This window comes from Salmo salar, chromosome 13, assembly GCF_965601325.2.
Source record: "Salmo salar chromosome 13, fSalSal1, whole genome shotgun sequence".
NCBI lineage: Eukaryota > Metazoa > Chordata > Actinopteri > Salmoniformes > Salmonidae > Salmo > Salmo salar.
In genome coordinates, this window is record NC_138303.1 from 87,042,495 (window position 1) to 87,057,428 (window position 14,934).

General features: G+C 40.0%; 3 protein-coding genes across 5 annotated transcripts in view; 1 reads left to right on the top strand and 2 right to left on the bottom strand.

Annotated features, from left to right (window-relative positions):
* Nucleotides 1-4,930, bottom strand: part of LOC106567804 (bromodomain and WD repeat-containing protein 3) — a 23,234-nt gene extending 18,304 nt beyond the window's left edge. For both annotated transcript variants that reach the window (XM_014137558.3, XM_014137557.3), the window contains exons 1-4: nucleotides 4,773-4,930; nucleotides 4,559-4,617; nucleotides 4,435-4,464; nucleotides 4,188-4,247 (exon numbers count right to left, since the gene is read on the bottom strand). In XM_014137558.3, the coding sequence (XP_013993033.3) occupies nucleotides 4,188-4,247; nucleotides 4,435-4,464; nucleotides 4,559-4,617; nucleotides 4,773-4,806 (183 nt within the window). In that variant the 5' untranslated portion in view covers nucleotides 4,807-4,930. The remainder of the gene's footprint in view (nucleotides 1-4,187; nucleotides 4,248-4,434; nucleotides 4,465-4,558; nucleotides 4,618-4,772) is intronic.
* On the top strand, nucleotides 4,434-14,607 carry LOC106567805 (adapter SH3BGRL). 2 transcript variants are annotated; one of them, XM_014137560.3, is made up of 4 exons: nucleotides 4,434-4,606; nucleotides 12,278-12,463; nucleotides 12,721-12,801; nucleotides 14,172-14,607. In XM_014137560.3, exons 2-4 carry the CDS (start codon nucleotides 12,302-12,304, stop codon nucleotides 14,205-14,207), a joined length of 279 nt encoding a protein of 92 aa, XP_013993035.1. In that variant the 5' UTR covers nucleotides 4,434-4,606; nucleotides 12,278-12,301; the 3' UTR covers nucleotides 14,208-14,607. The 2 variants fall into 2 exon arrangements, with proteins under 2 accessions (XP_013993035.1, XP_045548260.1); XM_045692304.2 differs by lacking the exon at nucleotides 4,434-4,606 and adding an exon at nucleotides 10,248-10,890.
* Nucleotides 6,973-10,170, bottom strand: hmgn7 (high mobility group nucleosomal binding domain 7). Its single transcript, XM_014137561.3, has 6 exons — nucleotides 9,981-10,170; nucleotides 9,101-9,127; nucleotides 8,766-8,795; nucleotides 8,176-8,223; nucleotides 7,887-8,000; nucleotides 6,973-7,690 (listed from the first exon to the last, which is right to left on the bottom strand). Exons 1-6 carry the CDS (start codon nucleotides 9,993-9,995, stop codon nucleotides 7,661-7,663), a joined length of 264 nt encoding a protein of 87 aa, XP_013993036.2. The 5' UTR covers nucleotides 9,996-10,170; the 3' UTR covers nucleotides 6,973-7,660.
* Nucleotides 14,608-14,934: the final 327 nt, after the last annotated feature.

Here is a 14,934-nt window from a genome sequence, read left to right on the forward strand (position 1 = left end):
TAACATTGGATGCTAACTGCCGTTAAAACCCCATCAAAGAAAGAAAGGAAATGGTTCCAATCATTTTTCCACCATTAATTTTTCCCATAGGGGATTTTAAAAACACTTAAAATAAGGCCTGTGTTTCATGTAGGCTTACCCTGCCATGACGTTTTGACAACCGTGTAAATCTCTCTAGGAGAAGGTGACATTTATCAATATATTTGCTTGTATTTACCCCCCCCCAAAAAAAATTAGCTGCTAATGTGGCTATCAAAGAACTACAAATGTCATGATGATCTGGACTAGACTGAAGAAGAGGCAATGGTAAGAATCTCTAGATTAAGTATCAAATGTTAGTTAAATGTAGTAATAATAAATTGGCCAAAATTCTTTAAAATGTACAATTCTGTTTTAAATTGACAGGTGCAGGAGCTTGCAGGAATTTGTAGTCTTGCATGATGTCTACTTTGATGCTAATTAGCATTTTAGAATCAGAGAAAATAGATCCGAATATATTGATAAAAAGTCACCTTGTCTGAGAGAGATTTACATGGTTATCAAAACGTCCCGCCAGGGTAAGCCTACACAAAACACAGCCCTTATTTTAAGTGTTTCTAAAATTCCCTTTGGGGAAAAACTATTGGAACCATTTCCCTGTTTGACCACTAGTTTTTATGGGTATTATGACACCTCCATTGCGTGGCTCTATACCATGCAGTCAGAAGGCCCTAAAAATGGTCAAAGACGCCAGCCACCCTAGTCATAGACTGTTCTATCTGCGACCGCACGGCAAGCGGTACAGATGCACCAAGTCCGATACCAACAAGACCCAGTTCCAAAGAAAAAGCCATATCTCAGACTGGCCAATAAAAAGAAAAGATTAAGATGAGCAAAAGAACACAGACACTGGATAGAGTAACTCTGCCTAGAAGGCCAGCATCCCGGAGTCACCTCTTCACTGTTGATGTTGAGACTTGTGTTTTGCGGGTACTATTTATTGAAGCTGCCAGTTGAGGACTTGTGAGGTGTCTGTTTCTCAAACTAGACAATGTACTTGTCCTCTTGCTCAGTTGTGCACCGGGGCCTCCCACTCCTCTTTCTATTCTGGTTAGAGCCAGTTTGCACTGTTCTGTGAAGGGAGTAATACACAGTGTTGTACGAGATCTTCAGTTTCTTGGCAATTTCTCGCATGGAATATCCTTAATTTCTCAGAACAAGATTAAACTGATGAGTTTCAGAAGAAAGTTATTTGTTTCTGGCCATTTTGAGCCTGTAATCGAACCCACAAATACTGATGCTCCAGATACTCAACTAGTCTGAAGAAGGCCAGTTTAATTGCTTCTTTAAGCAGATCAACCGTTTTCAGCTGTGCTAACATAATCACAAAAGGGTTTGCTAATGATCAATTCGTCTTTAAAAAATGATAAACTTGGATTAGCTAACACAACATGCCATTGGAACACAGGAGTGATGGTTGCTGATAATGGACCTCTGTACGCCTACGTACATATTCCATAAAAATAAAAAAAGCCGTTTCCAGCTACAATAGTAATTTACAACATTAACAATGTCTACACTGTATTTCTGATACATTTTATGTTATTTTAATGAACAAAAAAAAGTGCTTTTCTTTCAAAAACAAGGACATTTGTAAGTGACCCCAAACGGTTGAACAGTAGTGTATCTACCTCAATTACCTCGTACCCCTGCACATTGACTGGGTACTGGTACCCCGTGTACATAGCCAAGTTATCGCTACTCATTGTGTATTTATTCCGTGTGTTATTATTTCTCTCTGAGTTGTTGGGAAGGGCCCATAAGTAAGCAGTTAGTCAACACTTGTTGTTTATGAAGCATATGACAATTTGATTTTAACTGATTTCCACAATGATTTTCAAATGTTGCTACCAACCTTGTTATAATAACAAATAACACATTTTCACAAAAAAATATTGTTTTCAGTGTTATTGAACACTGTTTAACACTATTAATCATAGGAATTAGTGGTTTACTCAGTCCCCTCCTGTAATCCCTGTTCACTCATGACTGCACAGCCAGGCACGACTCCAACACCATCATTAAGTTTGCTGATGACACAACAGTGGTAGGCCTGATCACAGACAACGATGAGACAGCCTATAGGGAGGAGGTCAGAGACCTGACCGTGTGGTGCAAGGACAACAACCTCTCCCTCAATGTGATCAAGACAAAGGAGATGATTGTGGACTACAGGAAAAGGAGGACCGAGCACTCCCCCATTCTCGTTGACGGGGCTGTAGTGGAGCAGGTTGAGAGCTTCAAGCTACTTGGTGTCCACATAGCCAACAAACTAACACACTAAGCACACCAAGATAGTGGTGAAGAGGGAACGACAAAACCTATTTCCCCCCTCAGGAGACTGAAAAGATTTGGCATGGGTCTTCAGATCCTCAAAAGGTTTTACAGTTGCACCAACGAGAGCATCCTGATGGGTTGCATCACTGCCTGGTATGCCAATTGCTCAGCCTCCAACTGCAAGGCACTACAGAGGGTAGTGCATATGGCCCAGTGCATAACCGGGGCCAAGCTTCCTGCCATCACCGGGGCCAAGCTTCCTGCCAAGCTTCCTGCCATCAGAGGAAGCCCCTAAAAATTGTCAAAGACTCCAGCCATCCTAGTCATAGACTGTTCTCTCTGCTACCGCACGGCAAGCGGTACCGGAGCGCCAAGTCTAGGTCCAAGAGGCTTCTAAACAGCTTCTACCCCCAAGCCATAAGACTCCTGAACATCTAATCAAATGGCTACCCAGACTATTTGCATTGCATAGATAATAATGGGGGGGGGGGGGGGGGGGGGGGGGGTGCAGTCACTTTAATAACTCTACTTACATGTACATATTACCTCAGGTACCCCCTGTATATAGCCCCACTATTGTTATTTTACAGCTGCTCTTTAATTATTTGTTATCATCATCATCTCTTCCTTTTTGTTGTTGGTATTTTAGTAAAACTGCATTGTTGGTTAAGAGCTTGTAAGTAAGCATTTCACTGTAAGGTCTACACCGGTTGCATTCGGCGCATGTGACAAATAACATTTGATTTGGGAAACAAACACACATTGCATTTAGCAATCTGAATCAACTTCCTTCTCCAAGCTGCCTCAAATAGTAAAGGCTCTGCATACTAGGTTCGGTTTGCGCCTAGCAGAACTCGGCTGTGCTAAGTGAACGTTTGTGCCTCGTATACTCCCTTAAAATATTAAAATACCTACGCTTGAAAAATGTGAAAAAAGCTGCAATAGTGCCGTTTGTCCATCATGAGACGCCTTGGCCAGTATAGGCCTAAATAATCAAAAATAACTCAAGAAATCTGGCATTCATTTTGACGTTTTTGCAGAGCTCTTAGTTGCGCAATTTTACATCTAGCTAAGATGTTTGGTGCAGTATTTCTCAAGTGAAAAAACGTGCATGAAAACGAGTTCTCTCACTCAATGACAAACACTTCATTGAATAATCCCCACTGTTGACCAATCTCTGACAAAGGGGCCTACATTTCCCTGACCGAACTTCTGCTGCGTTCAAAACAACTAGGAGCTCGGAACACTCCGACTTCCGAGCATTCAAAACAACTGGGTACTCGGAAAAAAACGAGCTCCGACTGGGAAAATCGTTTTGTACGGTCAACAAACTCGGAATTCCAAGTCAGAAAATAGGGCATATTTCTAGAGCTCCGACCTAAACATCCCTGACGTCATAATGTTACCTACTTTGTCCTGAAAGCACCATTCGGTTTGACTCGAGACAAAAAATATGTCCCGTGCATGAACAGCCGAAAAAATCCTTGCCGATACCAAAAACGTCACAAAATGTCGTCATAATATATGCAAGTACTGTTTCGGGTGGGAAGCATGCGGACGCCTTAACTGCTATTTCATTGGCTGTCTGGTAAGATGGACGTTTCCCAAGCCTTTGTACAGCCTCATTCTGTTTACCCCCCCTCTTTTCCCACACACAACACGGCTATAATTCCAGACCAAATATTAATTTTAAGTAATCAAATGCCGGCTTTTACTTCAACGCACAGATGGTTTAAAAATAACTATCATACATCAACTGAACCAAAACATTTGAACGCCGACACAATATTGATATACAAATGTATTCTCGCAATCAAAAGTTGCACGATTGATTGGATAGCCGGTTATGAACTTATTATAATAACACTCACCCAGTCTTGGAAGTTTCGTTTGTATTGTTTGCCGTCCCAACTCCATCGTTTCGGGATCAACTAAACGGAAGACACGCGGTTAGATAAATGCATCAAAACTCAATAAATACAATAATGTATTTGCCGTATTGGTCATGTCTCTATCAATAACAAAGTACACCATACCAATAAAAGTAGAAAGCGCCCCAATATCGCGGAAACGAGACCTGGGAACAAGCTAATATAGACGAGAGCGGGCGCAGCTTACCTCATACTCTTCCAGTTCTTCAACCAGGATCTATGGAGAGAGTTGCTAGTCTTTAGCACATATTGAGATATTTAGATAGATAGCAATTCTAGTTAAAGTTATTGATAGAACTTGTCATTCCTACCTGTGCCGATTTTTTGCACGGTCCCGACTGGAGAAATCTGGCAATGAGGTAATACAATTCTGAAAATAGAGAGGCGCATTATTAAGCCATTCAATAGCTTGCTAAGCTAGCAAGCTATGCTAACTACTAGCTAGCTAGGCTAACTGACTCAAGACCTAAACTGTGTTTGCGTTAATATTTTAAATAGAGAAATAGCTAGACACTTAACACTCACCAGCTTCGATTTGTGAACAATGTTCTTCTGCCATCACTTGATAATAACATCGACATTTGATTCACTAATGTTTAGGTGTATTTGGAAAATAGCCACTTGAATTGCTTCCCAGCGTTTGGCCTTTTCCTTTCTCAAGCTATCTCACAGCTTTGTTAGCGCCCTCCCGCGACCAATGACAGAAAATGTGCAATTCCAGCACGAGCCACCTGGTGGCCATACCACCTGGTTTTGGTGAGGAGGTCATACCATATAGTGGGTCATACAGTACTAGGCACGGTTTCCCAAAAGCATCTTATTAATAAGGCTTAGTTCATCGTTATGGGTCTAAAGACTAATTTATCCTTAAAATGTATTTGGGAAATCGAGCCCAGGACAGAGACCTTTTATTGAGGACATATTTGTAAATATCAAAGTTGTTTTTATCGACCTCAATTAATTTGTCTGAGAGTAGAGCATATTCTGGGGTATTGAGATTATGTCATTTCAAATAAACGAACAAGTAAGGCCTATTGTATTCTGCTGATGAGATTTCATGGATGTTGATCTAATGTTTTTCCTTCACTTTTACTTCCAAATATTAAAATTGAGTTACAACTATAGGGTTATTTTCAGATAAGCACAAAACTTACCATATGGCAAATATAATGCCCCTGCAATGGGTACTGCCAAACACTACTTAGGCCTAGTTAGAGCAAGGTTACCAATTTTCATGTCAAGACAATTATGATGTATAGAGCTGAAAAATGGCATGCTTTTGCAAGACAGATAATCATGTCTTTGTGGTGATTAGTAGGCTCTATACAAGTAAGCTGGCATGATACACTATATATGGCTATTTCAGCCACATCTGTTGCTGAAAGGTATATAAAATCGAGCACACAGCCATGCAATCTCCATAGACAAACATTGGCAGTAGAATGGCCTTACTGACGAGCTCAGTGACTTTCAACGTGGCACGTCACAGGATGCCACCTTTCCAACAAGTCAGTTCGTCAAATTTCTGCCCTGCTAGAGCTGCCCCGGTCAACTGTAAGTGCAGTTATTATGAAGTGGAAACGTCTAGGAGCAACAATGGCTCAGCCGCGAGGTGGTAGGCCACACAAGCTCACAGAACGGGACCGCCAAGTGCTGAATCGCGTAAAAATTGTCTGTCTTGGGTTGCAACTCACTAACGAGTTCCAAACTGCCTCTGGAAGCAACGTCAGCACAATAAATGTTTGTCTGGAGCCTCATGAAATGGTTTTCCATGGCAGAGCAGCCACAGACAAGCCTAAGATCACCATGCACTTTGCCAAGGGTCGGCTGGAGTGGTGTAAAGCTTGCTGTCATTGGACTCTGGAAACACGTTCTCTGGGGTGATGAATCACGCTTCACCATCTGGCAGTCCGACAGGCGAATCTGGGTTTGGCGGATGCCAGGAGAACGCTACTTGCCCCAATGCATAGTGCCAACTGTAAAGTTGGGTGGAGGAGGAATAATGATCTGGGGCTGTTTCATGGTTCGGGCTAGGCCCCTTAGTTCCAGTGAAGAAAAATCTTAACGCCACAGCATACAATTACATTCTAGACGATTCTGTGCTTCAGACTTTGTGGCAACAGTTTGAGGGCCTGTTCCTGTTTTAGCATGGCAATGCCCCTGTGCACAAAGCGAGGTCCATACAGAATTTATTTTTCAAGATCGGTGTGTTAGAACTTGACTGGCCTGCACAGAGCCCTGACCTCAACCCCATCGAACACCTTTGGAATGCTGACTGCGAGCCAGGACTAATTGCCCAACATCAGTGGCCAACCTCACTAATGCTCTTGTGGCTGAATGGAAACAAGTCCCCCCAGCAATGTTCTAACATCTAGTTGAAAGCCTTCCCAGAATAGTGGAGGCTGTTTGAGCAGCAAAGGGGGGACCAAGTCCATATTAATGCCCATGATTTTGGAATGAGATGTTTGACGAGCAGGTGTCCACATACTTTTGGTCATGTATTGTACCTAGGGTCCATTTACTCTCATTTTGAGTTTTGGTCAGCAAATAGTGACTAAGACATTTAGACAAATCCAGAAAGTAGGTTGCAAAATGCTACCTCTGACCAAAAGTTTTCCATCAGTCATTAGTTGCATCCGTATTAAGATTATTGTTTGTTTATATATGATATGGTAATGATACAGTAATAATGACACGTAAAGTAATGAGACAGAGTGCAACCTCATGAGGAAAATTCCAATTACTATTTTATTAAATTCCAATTAGACATCCAGAACTTCAGTGGGAACACAACAGATGGCGGCATATTTCAATAAAAAATCCCAACATTTGTTTCAAAAAGCATTAGCGACTTCCAACAAGTCTCTTCTGCCGTTAAAATAATTTGTCATCAAAATAATTCAGAGCAAGATTATTTCAAAAGCAGTTATGCCCACATCATTATTAAGCCTGGAATGTTTTCAATATTTTTTCAATATTTAAATTCCTCTTACAGACATTCACGTTGAAAATAAGTAAACCCCCACATAAAGAAAAAACACTGCACATATCAAGGGTAAAAATACAACCACCAACAAAAGTGAAATGTTGTGAGTTGGCAAACCTACAATGTGATACTATACCACCTGCAATTAGTCTGCCAGCCAGCATTATTTTTTGAGCTCCCAACAAGGTACCAACACTAATAAAAAAACGAAACCGTAATTATGTTTGCTTAAAAACACTTGATATGACCACTGCACAACAGAACAATCTTCCATATTTAGCTTTGTTTTGTGCTAAAAACCTGTACCAATAATTACAAAATTGTTGATAAAAATATTCCTCTGTTAATAAGGTAATGGAGGTTTTAGGGAAAACACATGAGACTTGGGGGCCATACACAGGAGGGGATTGGACGGACAGGACAGGTGCTACTCAGTCTTCTCTTCTGGAGTCTCTACCTGTAAGATGACAAAAGTAAGACCTTGAGAGCCATTCACCGTGAGACACTGAGACTCCTGAATGATTCATGTTTTTAGATGGATTTGCCTCCAGAAATAGAAAGATACAACTAACTAAAAACAACCTTCTCGAGATAATAATTCCAATTAAAAATGATCGTCTTATATTAACAATCAATGATATGGCATGACATACTTCGTCTGTCTTGGTCTCGCCATTTTCAGACTGGGTCTCCTCTTTAGGCTCCTCGACTGCTGCTGCCTTCACCTTCTTGTCTTCCTTCTTCTTGTCATTTACTTCTTTTTCTTTCTGTGGGGACAATTTACATGCATATCTGTCAAATCTTCTCTGCCTGGAACTTCAGAATGATGTAATTGTCTAGACACTTAATATGGGTGTGAATGTGCCGAAAAGACAACATGCTAAACACCTGACATGCATAATTATATTGAATGAGTAGACGTTGAAGACAGGTAAGTGTTACCTTAGCTGGCTTTTTTGGTTTTGGTGCTGGTTTGGGAGGGGCTGGTTTCTGAAAAATACAGAAGGAAGAGTATATTGATACAATAGATTCTCAAAGCAATGCATGGCATACCATGAAACAGAACCAAAAATATATAAGTTATCAAATGGCTACCCAGACTGTTTGCATTGCCCCCCCCCTCTACGCTACTGCTGCTCTCTGTTATTATCTATGCATATTCACTTTAATAACTCTACCTACATGTACATATTACCTCAATTACCTCGACACTGGTGCCCTTGCACATTGACTCTGTACCGGTACCCCCTGTATATATCCCCGCTATTGTTCTTTTACTGCTGCTCTTTAATTATTTCTTATTTTATCTCTTACTTTTGGGGGGTATTTTCTTAAAACTGCATTGTTGGTTAAGGGCTTGTATGTAAGCATCTCACTGTAACCTGTTGTATTCGGCACATGTGACAAATACGATTTGATTTGATAGTTGAAAAGAAGAAAATCGATTTTTAGTTAAAGGTTAAATAGTTGTAGTGCTGATGCCTATATACATATAACATTTCCAAAAGGTTAAAGAAACAAAATGTACTCACCGATGACAACCGTGCAGATCTCCTTGAAGGCTAATGTAAGGAAAGAGAATAATATTACTCAATCAAAGGTGTGTGAAAGCATTTAAAAAGGAATTGAATGAGGATGCTTGCTTCATCTTCATAATGCAGACAATTGAATATTTCACTATTTCAAGAATGCATTATACTTTTCAACAAATTTCATATTTTCAGGTTTTTACGAGCAAATAATGTGATAAAATCATCACCAGTAATCACTAGTGATGATTTTCATAATGGTGAAGATTGCAACCTGTAGCCTATTCTACAACGGTGATATTCATGTGTGTGTCTTTGTGTGTGTGTGTATCACTTACCTCCTCCTTGACATCTCCATCGGCTCCCTGCAAAATGTATGAAAAAATACATTCCTCAAAATGATTGGAAACAATAGCATGCATATCTAAAACATAATATATATTTATTAATATTTAAATATTGTCTAAAATGTGTAACTGCAAGTTCACAGAAACTTAGCCGCTTGAAAACATTGGCAATAGCCTACACTTGGCCTATACAGCCAGCCTCTACTCATTCTAGATTTGCGCTTCGTATTCTATGCGTTGAGTAGAAGAAGCAGTGGACCTGGTTATTTTTTTTCATTGGGACATTAGTCCTCATCTGTTTTCACCAAATGTATTTTAGGGGGAGGGGCAGAATCAACTGTGTTCCGCCCCCTGGCGATAAGAAGGCGCAATGGCACCCATTTAACGCGAACAAAGAAAACATTAAAATTATCATTTTTGCGACGGTCTTAGAATTCAATTATATTGAGGAAGAAAAGAAGAGTTTTTACTTTATTTTTCTGTACCCTTTACATGCAGATTTACACGGTCTAACTATCAAAAGGCATCCGTTTTGTTTGGCTGTGTTCGCGATGTGGGTAGGAACTGCAAAGCATGGCTGCTTGTGGTTTCAATAGCATGGAGATCCAGCTTGACTTCAGACCAGACAGAAGATTGTGTGCGCCTCTCAAGAAATCCCTCAAAACATTCTAAATTCAGCGAAATAAGACGCTCTTTGCAAACCAAAAAAATCTAATAATTATATCAAATGATTTTTTTGCAAGAGTGAACATAAATACATACGTCAGATTTGTATTTAATCTCCGTTGTCTCGAAGGCTTCATAATATCAAGACTGATTTATACAGGGCAAAAAGTATATCCGCATACTGTAATCTAGGTTCTCTACATACCTTTCTCTTGGGCATGTTGGATTTGTAGGTTTTCTTCTTTAATAGAAGCTAAAGATATAGCTATATTTTGTGATTCAGAGTTCACAGTTTGCAGAGACTGGCGTCTTCTTATTAATACTGTAGTAAAGATACAGCACATTAAACCCAGTGGTTGGATGGGGTGGGGGTAGGTGCGGCTAAATGTTGACTGATGTTATGCTTGGCCAATCAAAGGATGGCACAAGGTGTCACAAAAGAAACAGATTTTCAATGTAGTTCATTTACGCGCGAAATTCCTAGTGAAAGTGAATGACGTGTTTATCATTTGTAACAGCTAGGCCTATTCACGGACTGGCGCAAGAAAATATAAGAAATCACAGACGTTAATGTTGCAATTCTGCTTGCATTCATACGCTTAGTGTTGAACAGCCACCATGAGATGAAATCGTTAAAATATTGGAAGTAAAATAGGCTATTCTTAAAAAGAAAACAATGCCGCCAAATAATCACCCGGATTTTTGATAGGGCTATATTCTCTTATCAGACCGCTTTAGGCCTACATTGGGTAGCTAGTGGGTTGTAAACCTATTACTGTGTTTTCTTTATGTCAGAGCATATGTCTATTTGCTTTATTTAGTGTATATTTATTTAAAGTCTTACTTTAAATATATGGAAGATGTGTTTATTAGGCTATGTAAATAGGCGTAAGAAATATGAACGTAATCAAACGCTTTTGGAAATATATTTCCATAGTGTTCCCAATTGATTTTAGATAACTGATTTCCATCTGTTGTTAGAGCGAGAGCGAGAGAGAGAACGAGAGCTTTTGGAGACGTTGGTGCAGTGTGCACCGTTCACTTGGTTTTGGGGAGTGAATCAAACAGCCATGGTGATAAAAGTCTTTATAGCATCATCCTCTGGATCGACAGCGGTAAGAAACCTAGAGTATTGAGTAAACTTTGTAGCCTATTGACTGTTTATGTTCATTTTCTTGGCGAATTCAAATGACTTGTATTTGCATGATTAGGTAGGTGTGGCGGGCTCATACGAGTGTACTATTGCTCTGTTGTAGCTACGCAGATACTATCATGAAATAAGCTCTATCGAGTTTTGAATTAGCGTCGACATAAACTTGCTTTTGAAAGTTGTGCAAGTTGTGCATGGGATGTCCCAAGCGATAGAGTAGAAGCTGGGACTGACAGCTGCACAAATACACAAGATTCTATAGGCTTCTCATGCATGACAATGCATATTGTAATGACCCTAAAACAAGGAGGACCTGCCATTTTGGAGATATTGATTTGTCATGACTATTATTGTATTCATTTGTATAGTGTTAGCACAATGCTATGATTGTATTGTATCTAAAATGCAGGTACAACACAGTATAATATAAGAGGATACATAGTCACATATTTGTCTGTAAGAATAGCAGTCACTTACTCCTGCTCAAACCCATCTGTGTTGGAGTATTTTTATGAGTGAGCATGCAGACAAGAATGTTTAGGTGAAGCACTTGGTGAAACATCTCAGATTTTTTCAAGCAACTGTTTTAGTCCAAGCGGTGAGGGTGAGGGGTCAGGCTTAATTAGACTCTCCCAGCAGATGTTGACTCCCTCACCACCACCTTCCTCCATTTTCCTGTCCCACCACTCCTTCCCTACATACTGTAAAACAACACTCCTACTGTTGCCAGGGGTGTTCTGGGCCAGAATAGCTGGACAGGATCAGTCTTTGGGCATCTGAGCTTCATACTTCACCCAATTACAGTATGTCACCCTCTAAAGAATCAGTCAAAAAGCACAATGGCTACAGAACGACTGCCTCAGCCAACCTCTGAATTATCTGGTCTGAAAGATGGATATTATTGCTTACTGTGAATTTGCAAGTCACAACAATGACCATACAGAAATTGTTATGTATACCTAATTGTAAAGCCAGGCTTCTTTGTGTACAAGAGTTGACAACATGTTTCATCTATATAATTTGATGTCATATTCCAAAGTATTCTTCCTCTAATTCTTAACTAAAGTCACGCAGCGCAGTTTAGACAGAACATAAGTGGTAGCATGGGAACACTGGGCTCTCATCCTGCTGCCATATTTGGTCTGTGCCTGACTTCTTAGCTGATCCTGGTTGTGGAGAGGCCTTATTGGGTCTGTCTCAGTCCTCAGGCTCTTATGTAGAATGCAGCCGGGCAGCAGAGGCTCTGCAAAGTGAATAGAGGCTTATCTCCCCATACGCCACCCAAACCGTATTATTATTGTATCATTATTACATTAACTAATTGAATTTCTATATCCCCTCTCTGCCTGTAGATTAAGAAGCAGCAGCAAGACATCATGGGTTTCCTAACTGTCAACAAGATTGACTTTGAGGAGTGTGACATCGTCACTAGTGAAGACAACAGGAAGTGGATGAGGGAGAACGTACCTGAAGACTTCAGACCAACGACGGGTGTCCCCCTGCCTCCACAGATATTTAATGAAGAACAATACTGTGGGGTGAGTGTTGTACTGTACTGACCCCATCACTGTGTAGTGAAGATTACTATCTGGAACTGATGATGAGAGGTCAAAGGACAGTAGGCTTGCAACTGCATAGTGAGTGCCTGGTTAATATTTATTCTGTTCTAATTGAAAGTACACATTCTCAACATACTCCATGAGAATATTACAGCCCGGTACCTTCTGTAACAATTTGTGTGATAACCTAATGAAACGTACTTAGTGAGACAGCTTCCCTTCTATTGTCATTACAGAACTATGAGGCCTTCTTTGATGCCCGTGAGGAGCACGCAGTGTATGCCTTTTTGGGCCTAACAGCCCCTCTAGGCTCCAAGGTAAAGACAATGGTCTTATGGACATACTCAGTCTGTCACAGCCACAAGTGACCAGTCCATTTACCTTTAATTGATTGCTTGTTGTTTTGAAGTGAACCTTACATTGCTGAATTTGTAGCTTACAAAATAAAAAATGGTCCTAAATTGCCCTCTGGCCCTAGCTGTATACAGCCATTATAAAATGACTGGAATGCTATTTTTGGCCAATGGGTATGTGTGGCCTAAATAACTGTTCTATCGGTTGAGGGAAGAGCGTCACGTAAGAGTGATGACATCTGACGTAAGACAATGATATTCAACCACACAGTTAGACTACAACACAATCAGTCTATTAGTTACATTTGTCCCAAAAATAAGCTCAAAAGCATGTGACTAACACCCATGATATATTATGAAATGTAAATTCATGTTCTGGAGGAAGGTTTTTGTGGCATGTTATTATGCAATTCATCTCCATGTGTTGAACACGTGTTTAGTATCTGGTTCAACTGTGGCTTTATATTTAGATTTCTACCTGTAGTACTTCTCTCTGAGGTCTCAGAATGTATGTTAAATGGCCATTATGCAATGACTGTGAGTTTTAAAGCGGCAATCAGCAGTTGCAACATTAACAAAGTGTTCTCCCCTCCACTGATTCAGTAGAAAGCTGAGGGATGGGGCTATAAAAATATAACCACTCTCAATTTCATAGACAGTGGTATGGATGCAATGACTGACAAGCCATGATATAAAAAGTATAGTTTTAACCATGTTTTGAGGCTATATAGTGTTTACTTTGTTTACAAAAATTTGAGTAAAACAAGCTTATATTTTGGGTTCCGATGGGGTACAACAGTTGATATAAGGTCATAAGGCATGTATACATTATAATCTTCAAGAATCAACAGGGACATATAATTAATTTATAAGTCCAAAAATGGATGTAGCAAATGCAGATTGCCCCTTTAATGAATGTTTTGCTTTTTGTCCAGGAAAATATAAATACCTCACAAAAGAGGCATGCAATACAAATTGATTCGTAATAACAAAGTAGTTATTGATTCACAATAACATTGTTGATCCTACAGGGACAGAGTAGTTGTGAGTAGTTAGTTGTAAGAACTCCATGTTATTTCCAATTCCCAGGCAGTGTTTCCTCTTTTACCATGTATTTCACAGCTCTGTTGCACAATATAGAGGCAATGAATGCTGACCTGCTTTTAAGCTGCAGGTCGAGACTGTTCTGTTGACTACTGTACTATATCATTACAACACTTACACACAATTGTGTTTTTAAAATGACATGAACCTTTTGGTGGAAGCATAATTACAGTTGGTCTCAACCCTGGTTTTGTATCATTTTCTAAGCACTGTTTTCATACCACCCACAGGAAGCAGAGGCCTTAGCCAGACAGGAGCATCAGTAGCCGTATGGTTTGGTTAGCGGACCACAGTGCCCTCTCCTGGCGTCTTCCAGTCAGCTCTACAGCAGCCTGCCAGTGCTCGTCTGGAACACGTCTTCTCAGACCAATCATAGAGCTTTATTTTGTTGTAAAATGTAACCAGACTGGTATCGAATTGACCAACAGAGCATGGCCAAATGTTGTGTTGTATGACAATGTATTTAAAGTGATAACCTTGTACTGTTTCAATAGTTCAAGCCAATGCTGGGCAGTATCCAGTGTTCAATATGATTTTGAAATCAAGGCAGAATGAGTTCTCAAATACTAGGCATTTAGTAGATCATATAGACATCCTTTACACATATGAGAATATTTAATTCAATGAGATATTTTTCATCTTTGATAATAAAATAGTGTTACTTTACTACTCAGTCTATCTTATTATTAACCAGTTTCCTTGTTATTCTTGTAGCGCAATGGTGTTGCCGGAAGACAGCTAGTTTCCGTCCACCTCTGGGTACATTGACTTCAATACAAAACCTAAGAGGCTCATGGTTCTCATCCTCTTCCATAGACATACACAGTAATTATGACAACCTTCTGGAAGAAGTCCTCCAACCTATCAGAGCTCTTGTTGTCCACTCAATCAAAGGATCAGAGAATGAATCTAGTACTGAAAGCATTAGCTACAGTTAGCTTGCACTGCAGTGCATAAAATGTGGTGTGAAGTTGATTCAAAGAGAGAAAGACT

What these genes read in the sequence shown, in the direction of transcription:
- hmgn7 (XM_014137561.3), bottom strand. An exon ending in GATCTGCACGGTTGTCATCG is followed by an intron (nt 8,224 to 8,765) that starts GTGAGTACATTT and finishes TGTATTTTTCAG; the next exon opens with AAACCAGCCCCTCCCAAACC. An exon ending in GCGAGACCAAGACAGACGAA is followed by an intron (nt 7,691 to 7,886) that starts GTATGTCATGCC and finishes GTCATCTTACAG; the next exon opens with GTAGAGACTCCAGAAGAGAA.
- LOC106567805 (XM_045692304.2), top strand. Translation starts at nt 10,846, where the DNA reads ATGGTGATAAAAGTCTTTATAGCATCATCCTCTGGATCGACAGCG. An exon ending in CATCCTCTGGATCGACAGCG is followed by an intron (nt 10,891 to 12,277) that starts GTAAGAAACCTA and finishes CTCTGCCTGTAG; the next exon opens with ATTAAGAAGCAGCAGCAAGA. An exon ending in CAGCCCCTCTAGGCTCCAAG is followed by an intron (nt 12,802 to 14,171) that starts GTAAAGACAATG and finishes TACCACCCACAG; the next exon opens with GAAGCAGAGGCCTTAGCCAG.